This window comes from Ranitomeya imitator, chromosome 1 (genome assembly GCF_032444005.1).
Source record: "Ranitomeya imitator isolate aRanImi1 chromosome 1, aRanImi1.pri, whole genome shotgun sequence".
Classification (NCBI taxonomy): domain Eukaryota; kingdom Metazoa; phylum Chordata; class Amphibia; order Anura; family Dendrobatidae; genus Ranitomeya; species Ranitomeya imitator.
Window position 1 is genome coordinate 1,061,862,960 of NC_091282.1, and position 15,401 is coordinate 1,061,878,360.

The 15,401-nt window shown below is 40.3% G+C and overlaps 1 protein-coding gene across 4 annotated transcripts in view; it reads right to left on the reverse strand.

Annotated features, from left to right (window-relative positions):
• Positions 1-15,401, reverse strand: part of FSTL5 (follistatin like 5) — a 1,350,822-nt gene that overhangs the window by 435,738 nt on the left and 899,683 nt on the right. For all 4 annotated transcript variants that reach the window (XM_069744171.1, XM_069744169.1, XM_069744172.1 and 1 more), the window contains one exon: positions 15,142-15,308. In XM_069744171.1, coding sequence (XP_069600272.1) covers positions 15,142-15,308 — 167 coding nt within the window. The remainder of the gene's footprint in view (positions 1-15,141; positions 15,309-15,401) is intronic.

Here is a 15,401-nt window from a genome sequence, read left to right on the forward strand (position 1 = left end):
CCTCTCAATTTTAGGTGTGATTTTTGGTTTTCTTGATTTCTTTGACTACCCACTTTTCATTTTGAATTTTAGTTGAATATATTACTTTCACAGATTCTCTTGAGCTCTGCGAAGATGTTAAGACTATAATAGACATTACCCCACCTCCAATATCTCTATTTTTAAATTACTTTTTTGGAATAATGAATAGATTTTTTTGTACAAGTCAAAATAATGTTTGTTGTCTGTAATTGCTATTTACAGTAGTAAACTTTTCAGTATAGTTAACTAATGTGGATTAAAATTTCTCCTGTTTACCATTTGTATCAGTATCTAACACTAGCTGTTCCCAATCAATTTACTGAGATACAGCCTTCAACTTTTCCCGACTTAGTTCTTTTTTTTACAGAACAAAATGAAACTGTGGTCACTGGTACCAAGTTTAAGCGAACAGTGACATTCCTTACAAGTTTTTTATTCTTAGAAATAACCAAATCAAGAGCATTGCCTTATTGAGTCTGTTACAACCTGACCTTTAAAATTATGATCAGTGGTGAGTGAGCATGAACAGTAAAGTTGGGGGTCCATACTCAACACCTAGTGTCCATGCACGTACCCGGAACAAGGACTTGTCAAGGAAATCCATGTTACTGTTTGGGCTCAACTGCTCATACATGATTTTCAGGTAATATCACTTCTGGCTCCATCACAGCCATGACAAGTTTTGGCATGACTGTGATTAGCCAGCGCAACATGTAAAAAAAAGACATGGGGTCACCTCTATTTTTGATAACAAGCACAAGTTAAACAGACAGCTGTTATACTTGTTTTAATTTTTACCACTAAAATAATTAAAAAACTGAACATGTTTGGTTTCCCTGTAATCGTACTGATAAGGAGAATCACATTGTGAAGTCATAATTACCACAAAATGTACACCATAAAAACAATTCCAAAGAAACAATGTCAAAATTGTGTTTTTTTCACAATTTCACAGCACTTGGATTTTGTATTCCCATTCTAATGTGCTCTAGATAGTAAAATAAATGGTGTCATTCAAAAGTCCACTTGTCTCTCAAAAAAGAAGCCCTATATGTCTATGTGGACAAAAAGATAAAAATGTTACGGCTCTAAGAAAAAGGTGAAGAAAAAACAAAAATGCAAGAACAGAAATTGTTTCTGTTGTGGGTTAAATATCCTGTAGTGGATCATAGTTGGAGGTGAGACTAGTATGGCAACGCCGCTCCCTATTTTCTCCCAGCACTGTTGCAGGTGATTGAATGGTTTCAACCATAGCCAGAGAACGGAGATTATTTGATAATGCCCTAAGATAATTCCTTGTAACAGCTAGTCCAGAAATATTTTTATTTGCTCATAGGATTGCAGACGTAGAAGATAATAAAGAAACCAACACTGACCCTCCCCAACTCCAATGCTCCTTTTAGTTCACAGGAAAAGTGGTACTGTGCAGTGTATATGTACAAAATAATACAGATGCTGAAAATGACACCCACTATACAGATACAGGACAGGAAAAGTGTACTGTGCAGTGTACACCATTGTTAGGGCTAGTGGAACGCACCAAATAATAATAAGGAAGGTACTAGGTGCATTCACGCTCCTGGGTCCTCAGAGATGCTGCTTGGTAATGGCGGGCAATATATGGCAGTATAATGTAATCACACACGGGTTAGCTTCACCCGGTATCAAAAAGGAGGCAAACCCTGTTGCTTCACAGGGCCGCAGAACCGCAGGGTGAACACTAGGATAAGGTCACAGAACTCTGCCCCAAGGACTGGGGGTAGAGCCCCTCTAGTCCACTAGTGCTTGGCGCCACAACTGCGGTGCCAGGGAGAAACTAATTCTAAGATTTACCGCACAAAAGTGTGTACAGTGCAGCTCTGGTGAACGCCACTAACCATCCTGAATTAGGCCTGGAAAGCGCACTAATTGCTCATGGCGCCGCACTGGCAGTCGCTGCCGATTTGATGCAGTAAAGTCGTGCTTTTGTGCAGGATAGCACTGTCAGGTGTTAGGTAGCTCCATCATTCACGAACATTCAACACACACACATTACAGGCATAATACTAGCGCATGGCCGAGCGGCCATGCAAACTTTTTATAGTTGTAGCTCTCCAGAACCTTCTTAGTGGTCCAATAGGAGCCGCTACAGGTCCTGAGCTTGTGACCCCTGACCTCCAATGAGAGGTCGACCCGTGGGCATGCTCAGTAGGGGAAAAGCAGGACTTAATCCCTGGAACGTCTGCTCACCACTGATCAGGGCTGGCTACAAGGGCAGAGCCTAGGAAGGCAGCAGTAACCAAGCGCACAGTATCAGCTTGAGCCAGACACTGGGATTGACGTCTCTGCTGAGCAGGTTCCAGTGCGGCTGGAGGAGAATGTGAGACCGCAGCGGACATGGTTTGAGATTTCCCCTGTGTTGTGGCAAGAACTTGACACCTAACACACCATGTTCCAAATTATTATGCAAATGATATTTTTCTCGAATTTTCCTAAATGGTCAGTGCAAATGGCAGTCAGTCTAATAAAAGTCATCACCCATTAGAGTATACATCAAATTCTATTCAAGAAACCTCCGAATGATAACAGTATAATCTCCAAAATGAATAAAAACTCAAAATGCACTGTTCCAAATTATTAGGCACAGTAGAATTTCTAAACATTTGATATGTTTTAAAGAACTGAAAATGCTCATTTGTGGAATTTGCAGCATTATGAGGTCACATTCACTGAACAAAAGAGCTATTTAACTCCAAAACATCCTAACAGGCCAAGTTACATGTTAACATAGGAACCCTTCTTTGATATCACCTTCACAATTCTTGCATTCATTGAACTTGTGAGTTTTTGGAGAGTTTCTGCGTGTATTTCTTTGCATGAAGTCAGAATAGCCTCCCAGAGCTGCTTTTTGAAGTGAACTGCTTCCCACGCTCATAGATCTTTTGCTTGATGATACTCCAAAGGTTTCCTATAGGGCTGAGGTCAGGGGAAGATGGTGGCCACACCATGAGTTTATCTCCTTTTAAGCCCATAGCAGCCAATGACTCAGAGGTATTATTTGCAGCATGAGATGTTGCATTGTCATGCATGAAGATGATTTTGCTCCTGAAGGCACATTTCTGCTTTTTATACCATGGAAGACAGTTGTCAGTCAGAAACTCTATATACTTTGCAGAGGTCATTTTCACACCTTCAGGAAGCTTAAAATGGCCATACCAGCTGTTTCCCCATGATTCCAGCCCAAAACATGACTCCTCCACCTCCTTGCTGATGTTGCCACCTTATTGGGACATTGTGGCCATCCACCAACCACCCATTACTCCATCCATCTGGACCATCCAGGGTTGCTCGACACTAATCAGTAAACAAGACTGTTTGAAAATTAGTCTTCATGTACAGTATGTCTGGGCCCACTGCAACTATTTCTGCTTGTAAACACTGTTTAGGGGTGGCCGAATAGTAGGTTTATGCACCACAGCAAGCCTTTGAAGGATCCTACACCTTGAGGTTTGAGGGACTCCATAGGCACCAACATCTTCAAATAACTGTTTTCTGCTTTGTAATGGTATTTTGGCACCTGCTCTCTTAAACTAATGAATTTGTCTGGCAGAAAACTTCCACATTATGCCATTATCTGCATTAACTCTGTCTGTGCTCTGTTTCAATCACAAATCTATTCACAGTATGATGATCACTCTTAAGTTTTAGTGAAATATCTAATGTTTTCAAACCTTGTCCAAGGCATTGCTCTATTTAACACTTTTCAGCAGCAGAAAGATCCTTTTTATTTCCCATATTGCTTGAAACCTGTGGCCTGCTTAATAATGTGGAACATCATTTTTAAGTAGTTTTCCTTTAATTAGAATCACCTTGAAAACGAATTATCACATGTGTTTTTAAGATTGATTTTAGGGATACATTGAGCCCTGGGACACAATACCATCCACGAGTTTATTTGAAAAACAAAACAATTAAATCTTTATTACACTTAAATCTAATTTGCATAATAATTTGGTACACAGAGTAAAGTGAGGAAAAGAGCTATTTCATACACTGCCGATTTTGCAAGTTTTTGCACTTTCAAAGAATGGAGAGGTCTGTAATTTTTATTGTAGGTACACTTTAAATATGAGAAACAGAATCTAAAACTAAAAATCAGAAAATCACTTTTAGGGGTCAAGTTCCTGCTTCTGCACAGGGGGAATCTCAGGCTGTTTATGCTGCGGTCTCCCATTCTTCTCCTGCCACAGTTGAACCTGCTCAGCAGAGACGTCGATCCTTGCATCTGGCTCAGTCTCACTCTGTGCTTAGGCTTGCTGTTGCTTTTCCAGCTTTTGCCATTAAAGCCAGTGCTGGGCAGCAGCGAGCATGCCCAGGGTGAGATCTCCCATTGGAGATCGAGGGTCACATGCTCAGATGCTGCAGCGGTTCCCATTGGTCCTCCTGGAAGGTCCTGAAGGTGCTAACTTCTGTGGCAGCTTCTCATTGGTCCTTTATTGGAAGGTCCTGAACGTGCTGCAGCTATATAAGCTTTGCATGACCGCACGGCCATGCGCTAGTGTACAATTGTATACGTGTGTTTGTTGTGAGTGCAAGTCATTCATTAAATACCCCTACCCTAATGTATGACTGTTCGCGTAAGGTGTATGGCTGCTATCTAGCGCCCAACTAATCTCTCAATGTGTTACACATGAATCAGCGTCTATTGCTGTGACTGCCAGTGCGGCGCCACGTGCCAGTAGTGCGCTTCCTAACCCATGTCCAGGTGCTTAGTGGTGTCTGCCAGCATGGCACAGTTCGCACTTCGGTGCTCTAACTATATCTAACAGTTACCTAACACACCCAGTTGAGGTGTTGTGCACAAGTAGTCTGAACGGACTTTAACCCTGAGTCTTGGGATTGAGTTCGCTGACTCCTTGCTTGCACTCATTAGTGCGGTATTGCGGACCTGTGGCTTAACAGGGTTCGCTTCCACCGCCATATAGCGCTGCCATTTACTAGCAGCAGGTATTCACCTGCACGGTGGACCCCGGACTGCGAACGCACCAATATTATTTCACCATATACTAGGTGTGTTCCGCCAGTCCTAACAATCACATTGTATGATAGTGAAAAAATTAAATTGCATTTTATTTCATGAAATAAGTATTTCATCACCTACCAACCAGCAAGTATCCTGGTTGTCACAGACCTGTTAGTTTTTCTTTAAGAAGCTCTCCTGCTCTGCCCTCATTACCTGTAAAAATTGCAACTGTTTGAATTCCTTACCTGTATAAAAGACTCCTGTCCACATATTCAGTCAATCACACTCCAACCTCTCCATCATGGTCAAGACTAAAAAGCTATCTAAGGACAATAGGGACAAAATTGAAGACCTGCACAAGGCTGGGCTTGGCTACAGGACAATAGGCCAGCAGCTTGGTGAGAAGACAACTGTTGCCACAAGTTTTCGAAAATATTCTGGGGCTCAATGCAAAATCTCACCTTGTGTGATAAGGATGATTCTGAGAGAGGTCAGGAATCATCCCAGCACTCCATGAGTGGACCTGCTCAATGACTAGAAGAGAGCTGGTACCAAAGTCTCAAATATTACCATTAGTAATGTACCACATTGTCATGAATTAAAATCCTGCAGGGCAAGCAAGGTTCCCCTGCATACGCCAGCACTTGTCCAGGCCCGTTTGAAGTTCGCCAATGACTATATGGATGATCCAGAGAAGGCATGGGACAAGGTCATGTGGTCAGATTTGACCAAAATAGAATTTGTTAGTATCAACTCCAGTCCCGTGTTTGGAGGAAGAAGAATGATGAGTGTAACTCCAAGAACAATGTTCCAACCTGGAAGCATGGTGGGGGAAACATCATACTTCGGAGGTTCTTTTATGCAAAGGGGACAGGATGACTGCACTGTATTGAAGTGAGGATAGATTGGGTCATGTATCACAAGAATTTGGCTAGCAACCGCCTTCTCTCAGTAAGAGCATTGAAGATGGGTAGTGGCTGGGTCTTCCAGCATGGCAATTACCCAAAACACATAGCCAGGGCAGCTAAGGAATGGCTCCATAAGAAGCATTTCCAGGTCTTGGAGTGGCCTAGCCAGTCTCCAGACCTGAACCCAACAGAAAATCTTTGCAGGGACCTCAAACTCAATGTCGCCCAGTGACAGCATCAAAACCTGAAAGATCTGGAGAACATCTGTATGGAGGAATGGGCCAAAATCCTTGCTGCAGTGTGTGAAAACTTGGTCAAGGACTACGGGAAAAGTCTGACCTCTATATTTGCAAACAAAGGTTTTTTTACCAAATATTAAGTTCTGTTTTTATCTATTGTATTAAATATGTATTTCATGCCATAAAATGCAATTAATTATTGAAAAATCATGAAATGTAATTTCCTGGATTTTTGTAAGACTTGGTCTCTCACAGTGGAAGTGTACAGTCATGGACACAAATTTTGAGAATGAGACAAATATTAATTTTTCCAAAGTCTACTGCTTCATTTTTTCCAATGGCAATTTGCATATACTCCTGAATGTCAGAGTGATCAGCTTAACAGCAATTACTGTACTTGCAAAGTCAATATTTGCCCAGAAAATGAACTTTGACCCCAAAACACATTTCAACATCATTGCAGTCCTGTCTTAAAAGGAGCAGCTAACATTGTTTTAGTGATTGATCCATTAACACAGGTGTGGGTGTTGATGAGGACAGGGCTGGCGATCAATCAGTCATGATTAAGTAAGAATGACATCACTGGACATTTTAAAAGGAGGATGGTGCTTGGTATCATTGTTTCTCTTCAGTTAACCATGGTTATCTCTAAAGAAACACGTGCAGCCATCATTGCACTGCACAAAAATGGCCTAACAGGGAAGAGTATCGCAGCTACAAAGATTGCACCTCAGTCAACAATCTATCGCATCATCAAGAACTTCAAGGAGAGAGCTTCCATTGTTGTAAAAAAGGCTCCAGGCCGCCCAAGAAAGACCAGCAAGCGCCAGGACCGTATCTTAAAAGTGTTTCAGCTGCGGGATCGGACTACCAGCAGTGCCGAGCTTGCTCAGGAATGGCAGCAGGCTGATGTGAGTGCTCCTGCATGCACTGTGAGGCCTGGTTTCAAGGAGGGCAGCAAAGAAGCCACTTCTCTCCAGAAAAAACATCAGGGACCGACTGATATTCTGCAAAAGGTACAGGGAGTGGACTGCTGAGGACTGGGGCAAAGTCATTTTCTCTGATGAATCCCCTTTTCCATTGTTTGGGACATCTGGAAAACAGCTTATTCGGAGAAGAAGAGGTGAGCTCTCCCACCAGTCTTGTCTCATGCCAATTGTAAAGCATCCTGAAACCATTCATGTGTGGGGTTGCTTCTTAGCCAAGGGAATCGGCTCACTCACAGTCTTGCCTAAAAACACAGCCATGAAAAAAGAATGGTACCAGAATGTCCTCCAAGAGCAACTTCTCCCAACCGTCCAAGAGCAGTTTGGCGCCCAACAATGCCTTTTCCAGCATGATGCAGCACCTTGCCATAAAGCAAAGGTGATAACTAAATGGCTCATGGAACAAAACATAGAGATTTTGGGTCCATGGCCTGGAAACTCACCAGATCTTAATCCCATTGAGAACTTGTGGTCAATCATCAAGAGACGGGTGGACAAACAAAAACCAACAAATTCTGGCAAAATGCAAGCATTGATTATGCAAGAATGGACTGCTATCAGTCAGGATTTGGTCCAGAAGTTGATTGAGAGCATGCCAGGGAGAATTGCAGAGGTCTTGAAGAAGAAGGGTCAACACTGCAAATATTGACTTGCTGCATTAACTCATTCTAACTGTCAATATAACCTATTGGTACTCATAATATGATTGCAATTATATTTCTGTATGTGATATAAACATCAGACAAACACTAATAAAAACCAGAGGGCAGCAGATCATGTGAAAATATAATTTTGGTGTCATTCTCAAAACTTTTGGCCATGACTGTACCTACAATAAAAATTACAGACCTCTCCATTCTATGTTGGTGGGAAAACTTGCAAAATTGGAAATGTATCAAATAGTTAGCTGTCAATCATGCTTACTGTGCAGTGAGCAGTAACTGTAACTGTTCAATGCACTGCCGCAATAAGTGGAATTAAGCCCCTGCGGGGAGATTACAACTTTGTTTTCTATATGTAGCCACTTATTTTGTCAACATTATTTGATCATTGAAACATTCTTGAAGTAGATTATATTATATTTACTAAAGTTCTTTCAAAACCACTGACTTTATCTTTAATCCTCTTTTTTAAGTCACATATCCATTGCTCTTGACTACTAAAACACAAACGCTTGCTTCTTACTCTAGCATTTCTCATTACTTATTTGATTACTTTTCAATTTAGATTATATTTTTAAAATTTTCAACAAAGGAAATAGAAATCACTTGATTTCAAATCTCAAATATCACATTAATTTGAGATTTCCGTGAGATGGTACCTGCTGCTGAGTAATAGCGGCACTCTATGGCGGTATTACACCAAAGTACACACGGATTAACGTCACCCGGTGTGAAAAGATCCAAACCCTGTTGCTTCACAGAGTCACAGAGCACAATAGAGCGCTGTACCCTGTTAGCTGAAAAAGGGCGCAGCAGAGTAGGTGCTAGTGGGATCCCTAATGCTCACCCCCACTGCACTGGTGGTTGAACCCGCTCTGCCACTCAGTGGAGTTTGAGCTCGCGCCTGAGGATGCCCGGAGACAGATGCTGGGTTCAAGCGGGAATGCCCACCCTACTCTGACAAAGGAATTGTGCTCAAATAATTAATGTGGATACAACTGCGAACCGCTAAAGGAAAGCAATACCGCATGGAGTGCACGCAGCTGGGCGCTTGCGTACGCCACTACTGACGCTGACCTAGTGTGTGGAGGAGGCTTAGCCACTGACTGGCGCTGTATCTTAGCTCCACTCACCCTGATGCTCAAGCAACAATGAAAGGGAAGTGGAACATTAAGAAGCATTCACCAGATACAATCACATAAGCTCACACACACCATTTAGGTTTATAGTAGCTCATGGCCGAGCGACCATGCGAGCCTTTTATAGATGTATCCTTCTGCGACCTTCCCAGTGGTCCAATCGGAGCCGCTACAAGACCTGAGCATGTGACCTCTGACCTCCAATGAGAGGTCATCCCAAGGGCATGCTCAGTAGAAGAAAAGCAGGACTTAGTCCCTGAAACATCTGCTCACCGCTAAGTAATGCTTGTTACAAATGCTGAAACTGGGATGGCAGCTGAAACTGGGATGGTAGCTGTAACCAGATGCACAGTATCAGCTTGAGCCACACACTGCGACCGACATCTCTGCTAAGCAGGCTCCACCTTGGATGGAGGAGAATGGGAGACCACAGAGGACATGGTTCGAGATTCCCCCTGTGCAGCGGCAGGAATTCGAAACCTAACACAAGTCCCCTTAATGTACAGTACTTATATATATATATAAAGGTTTAAAAAATAACAAAAAAAAGTTCAAATCACCTGACTTTTTCCCCATTAAAACTAAAGATGATAAATAAAATAAAAAACTACATATGTGATATCACCGTCAACATAAATATTTGGTCTATAAAAATGTTAAACAGAATAAAAGTGACTAAACAACAGTTATAAACAGTTTACCAGGCTTTATATTAACACCAACCGATAACAAAAATCCACTGTAACTCAAAGTCTCAAAATTGCTACTCTGCTAGATAGGTAAGCATAGGTACACTCCAGGAAAGGAACATGCGGCAACAGCACGCAGTGTGGATGGTTGGTAAACATGTAAGAAATCAAATTGTGTCCTTTATTAAAGTTTAAAAAAAGTAAAAGATAACATACCCCAGAGCAATTATTAATAAGGATGTGACAAGAAATGCTAGGTAGATTCACATCAAAAAAGCAAGTAACTGCAACAGGCCACAGCCACTATAATCAAGGGTTGCTCTCTTAGGCTACGTTCACACTAGCGTTATGCTGGTATGCGTTGGGCAATGCAGCGGCGACGCATGCGTCATGCGCCCCTATATTTAACATGGGGGACGCATGCGTTTTTGTTTGTTGCGTTGTGCGACGCATGCATCTTTTTTGCCGCAAGCGTCGGACCAAGAAAACGCAACAAGTTGCATTTTTCTTGCATCCAAATTTCGGCAAAAAACGACGCATGTATCGCAAATCACAGTGTTTTTGCGTGCGTTTTGCTGCATTTTTGCGTGCGTTGTGTGTTGCATCGCCAACGCAGCGGCGCACAACGCTAATGTGAACGTAGCCTTACCGGCTCATCACTTCTCCTTAAAGCCAGCAGGGGAGCACACTATGTGTGTATTGAAAGAAAATGAGTGACTAGCATAAAGCGCATATGGAGCTCACAACAGTGTTGACAACCAGTGCATGCTCAATGCAGCCGACTTTAGCTCAGTTCCTGAAAGAACATCCTTGATGACGTCCTGTTCAGGTTAGTGATGGCATCTGCAGTAGTGACCACATGACGGGTCCCTGAAGATGTCCTATTTGAGAATCTCCAGTATATGCTGGAAAAACTCAAACTGAACATCATCCAAAGAAAGACAAGAAAACGGGAAGCTAAAATAGTGAAGGAATGCTAGGGAAGTTTTCGATGAAATACATAAGAAAAGGTGTTTTTTATTAATTAAACAATTATATTCAACTTAAATTCACACTTACAGACAACCCCTTTAAGAACTTGATCATTATACTGATTCTTTCCAACAAGCAGATGGAACTTTACATAATTTCCTGGATATACTGTGTTACAGAATATCTCTGCTTATATTAAATAAATCTCCTGCCTTTTTTATTTTGTTAATCAATGCATCTTCAGTATGCTATTGATTTTCAGAAAATTACGGTAAGGAGATGAAAGACAAATTATTATAATTAAAAGGGATTAAGAAAACAGGTGGTACTTCTACAAATTTAAATGTGAGTTATGCATATAAAGAACGAGTTCTTCTATGTATCTATTGGCAAATATAATTTATGTTAATTGATGTACAGCTGTAGCCTTTTGTGCCGCATCAAGGGACAAATCCCTGGTAAAGATTTTGAAAGAGGTAAATTGTATTTTGGCATCTTTACAGCATTTCCTTTCATTCAACTAACAAACAAAACAAAAATACATGCAAAGTGGTATACTGTATATACAAGAAATCTCCAAAATAATATATAATCAGCTGCATAATGTTTCATTTAAGGCAGTTTGCCTCAGAAGACTCTCTGATGAAAACTTATTTTAATGTGCATCTACCGTATTGGGTGTTGTTTGAAAAAAAAAAAAAACTCTTAAGTGCCAGTAATGCATTTCTCAAACCCGCTTTAAATTTCAACACGATAATACAATACTAGACTACTCAAATATAACATTTTCAAAGTAAAATGACAGGTAACCTGGAGTATTCAATAATGCAAGACTAAAGTATTATACTGAATATTAATGCTGAGTAGAACCTTTTAATAAAGAGATTTTATCTTTAAATCGATTTCTGTCTCTATGACCCAATAGGACATACAGTTGTGCTCAAAAGTTTACATACCCCAGCAGAATTCTTGCTTTCTTGGCCTTTTTTCAGACAATATGAAAGACAACACCAAAACTTTTTCTCCACTCATGGATAGTGGTTGGGTGAAGCCATTTATTGTCAAACTACTGTCCAAATGACCCTGATCAAAAGTTTACATACCCTCGTGATTTTAGCCTGATAATATGCACAGAAGTTGACTCAAATGGGTTTGAATACCTATACACCTGTGAGCTGTGACAAATGCCAGGAAAATTGTTCGGGATGCAAAGAAATACCCACAAATAACATCAGCTGAAATACTAGACTAAACTAACGGTGTCGCTGTTTCAAGAAGCACAATAAGGAGGCACTTGAAGAAAAATGAGGTGCATGATTGTATTTTGTTTTATTTTTTGTGCCACAAAGTATCTCACCGACAATACGCAAAACAGCACAGAGACAAGCCTCAAAGCTTCTGGAACAAGGCAATTTGGAGTGATGAGGCCAAAATTGAACATTTTGGCCGCAACTATAAACATTACATTTGGAGAGAGGTCAACAAGGCCTATGATGAAAGGAACACTATTCCTACTGTAAAGCACGGAGGTGGATAGCTAATGTTATGGGGATGTGTGAGCTACAAAGGCACTGGAAACTTAGTCAAAGTTGAAGGAAAGATGAATACAGCACGCCATCAGCAAATACTGGAGGCAAATTTGCAATCATCAGCCCGGAAGCTGTGCATGGCAGGTATTTTGATGTTCTAACATGACAACAATACAAAACACAAGGAGAATTCGATCTGTCATTGACTATAGCAGAACAAAGTAAAGGTTATAGAGTGGTCATCTCAGTCTCCTGAACTCAATATTATTGAGCCAATCTGGGGAGATCTCAAGCGTGCAGTTAAGGTTAGACAGCCCAGGAATTTACAGGAACTGTAAATGGGGTATGTGAACTTTTGATCAGGGTCTTTTGGCTTTCATCTGGAAACTTGACATGCAGCCCATTTTTCTTCAAGTGCCTCTTTATTGTGCATATTGAAACAGCCACACCGCTAGTTTTCAGAGAGTCCTGTATTTCAGCTGATGTTATTTGTGTGTATTTCATTGCATCCTGAGCAATTTTCCTGGCATGTGTCACAGGTCACAGGTGAGGATGTTACCTTTAGTAGCCAATCAAACCCATTTGTGTGAATGTTATCAGGCCAAAATCACAATGGTATGTAAACTTTTAGTCAGGATCATTTTGATGTTTTTGGTTGTCATTATGATTCAAAAAGAAAAAACACAGTAGTTTGACAATAAGTGGTTTCACCCAACCACTAAACATGAATGGAGAAAAAGTTTTGGTGTTATTCATATTCTCTGAAAAAAGGACAAGAAAGCAAAAATTCTGCCGAGGTATGTAAGCTTTTGAGCACAACTGTATAGACATCAAAGAAGTCAATCTCTTGCTTGGACCCCTAGAGAGCCACTCATTAACTGCGGCTCCCAGCCCATTCTAGTATTACTTGGTTAGCCATTTATTCATAAACAATAGATTATAATTCTTGAGTTTTTAACAGAAGAGGTTTAGCACCACTCCAGCATTTTTTTTCAGCACTGGAGTGGTGCTTTAAATGTAAGTCCCCTGCCCCCGATCATATACTCACCCTGCAGTGTCTTCATTATCTTCTGGCACTGCGGCACCATCTTGTGATGGCAGCTTCTGCCTGACTGGAAGTCAGAAGCTAACTCAAATGTGCTCAATGCAAGTCTATGAGAGACAGAACGAGACACTCATAGACTTGTATTGAAAACTGACCTCTGCGCCCCTCCATTAAACACTGGTGCTGCTGGCAGGTCACTTTTCGCCGGAGACCAATGGAAGCAACGATGGAAAAAATACAGCAGCAGGTGAGTATGAGAAGGGGCAGCGGAATTTCATTTAACTACGCTAGTGGTACAATTAAAAGAAAAACACTAGAGTGGTGCTTTAATTATAGTCAATATTATATTCAAAATCCTAATTTCTCCATGCACCAGTAAGAATGACAACTATCGCAACATATTCACTACAAAAAATAACTGAATCTTTAATTATAAAGGAGAATACATTGCCATTGTCGTGCACACAATTCCATTTGCACAATGCATTATGCTATTGAAGACTATTATCTGTGGTTTTTCCATATAATTGTAAGTAAGAACTGCAACCCATATCATTATCTTTACCAAGAGAGTTATCATAATGCAGAAAAGAAACATTAAATTCTCTTTCCTCTTAGAAAAGACTTGTAAAAGCAATGTTATGCTCTGAACATTTTATACCTCATTTCGCTGTGGACTGATCAAAGTCAGATATTATATTATAAAAGTCAGGTATTTTGACAACCTTGGAGGACAAATTTTGTGTCAACCATCTTGTGGAGGCTGACTGATAATAAATTGGGAAAATGTGCGTTATAGGTCTTCTGCATTTTAACAACCATTAAAGTCATGGTACACTTGGGGTAACAAACTACATTTGAGGAACACTTTCAGTATTAATTTTAGTTTTCATGGCCAGCACTCAAGTTTTGTGAGTGTTATAAATGATAGAACATTCACGGCACTCCAGTCCAAACTACTAACATTGACTTACAAAGCCATCCATGATCTATGTCCTCCATACATCTCTGTACTAATCTTCTGCTATCTTCCCTCTCTTAATCTCCAGTCCTCCTAAGACCTCATTCTCTCCTCCACGCTTATGCGTTTCTCATCCAATCGCCTCTAAAACATCTCCCAGGTATACACCATACTCTGGAATTCTGTGGCTCAACACCTATGATTATCTACCACATGTGGAACGTTCAGATAGACCTTTTAAACTAATGTCTTCAAAAAAGCTTACAGCCTGAAAAAACCCACCTCTCCACCACCTAAGTTGCAGCAACACCATAACCTAATGTCTCCTTCCCCATTACCCTGTAGAATGTAAAACCGCAAGACTTTCTGTACCAGTATGTCATTATTAGTTTATTGACTTAAATTTATATCTGTATTATGTCTGTAACTCCTTCTAATGAACAGCACAATGGAATAAATTGTGCTCTAAAAATAAATAATAATAATAATTTGCCCAATCTAGAGGTGGGCGCTGAATATGGTCAGTCCAGAATGGACATTGATGTACTTACAAATAATTAAACATTACATCCAATTATCTTTTTCTTCTTTTTTACTTCTTAACTTCCACCATACATCAAGTTTTAGAAATCAATTTTGCTGTAAGTCTTTTTTTAGATCAAAAGGAAAACATAATTCAGTTTTGTTTCCCTATGGAATGGTACAGAAATCCATAAGTCAAACTAATGACAAAATTGATCCTATTATTTTTTAGGATCAGTTTTGACAACAACTATGTCAGTTGTATTGCTGGACGTCTCTAGACAGTAAAACACCACAATCAACATTTTTTTTTATCAGAACCAATGAAACAGATGCAAAAAAAAATGTCATCAGTTGTGTCAGGCAATAAAAAAAAATTGCCAGACACAGCTAACACATTTGAGTCCAACCTAAATAATATGATGGAGGAAAATTGGAGAAGAAAAATAAATGATTCCCAACTTACATTGATGTCTTCTAAGTCCAAGGTGTTCAAGATAACATTGTTCCGTTTCCAAATAATAGGAGGCCTCAAGTTTCCTTGTATCCCACAATTCAATACAACACTTTGTCCAACTGTTACTATGGTAAAGCTCAGTGTCAGGTCTTCAGGAAGGATTAACTGAACAATCTCTGGAATCATACAAAGATACAAATGTGGCATTGTTAACAGAGGTATAGCTTTCATTATACAAGAAAAAATGTTATGCTAAATAAATCAAATAT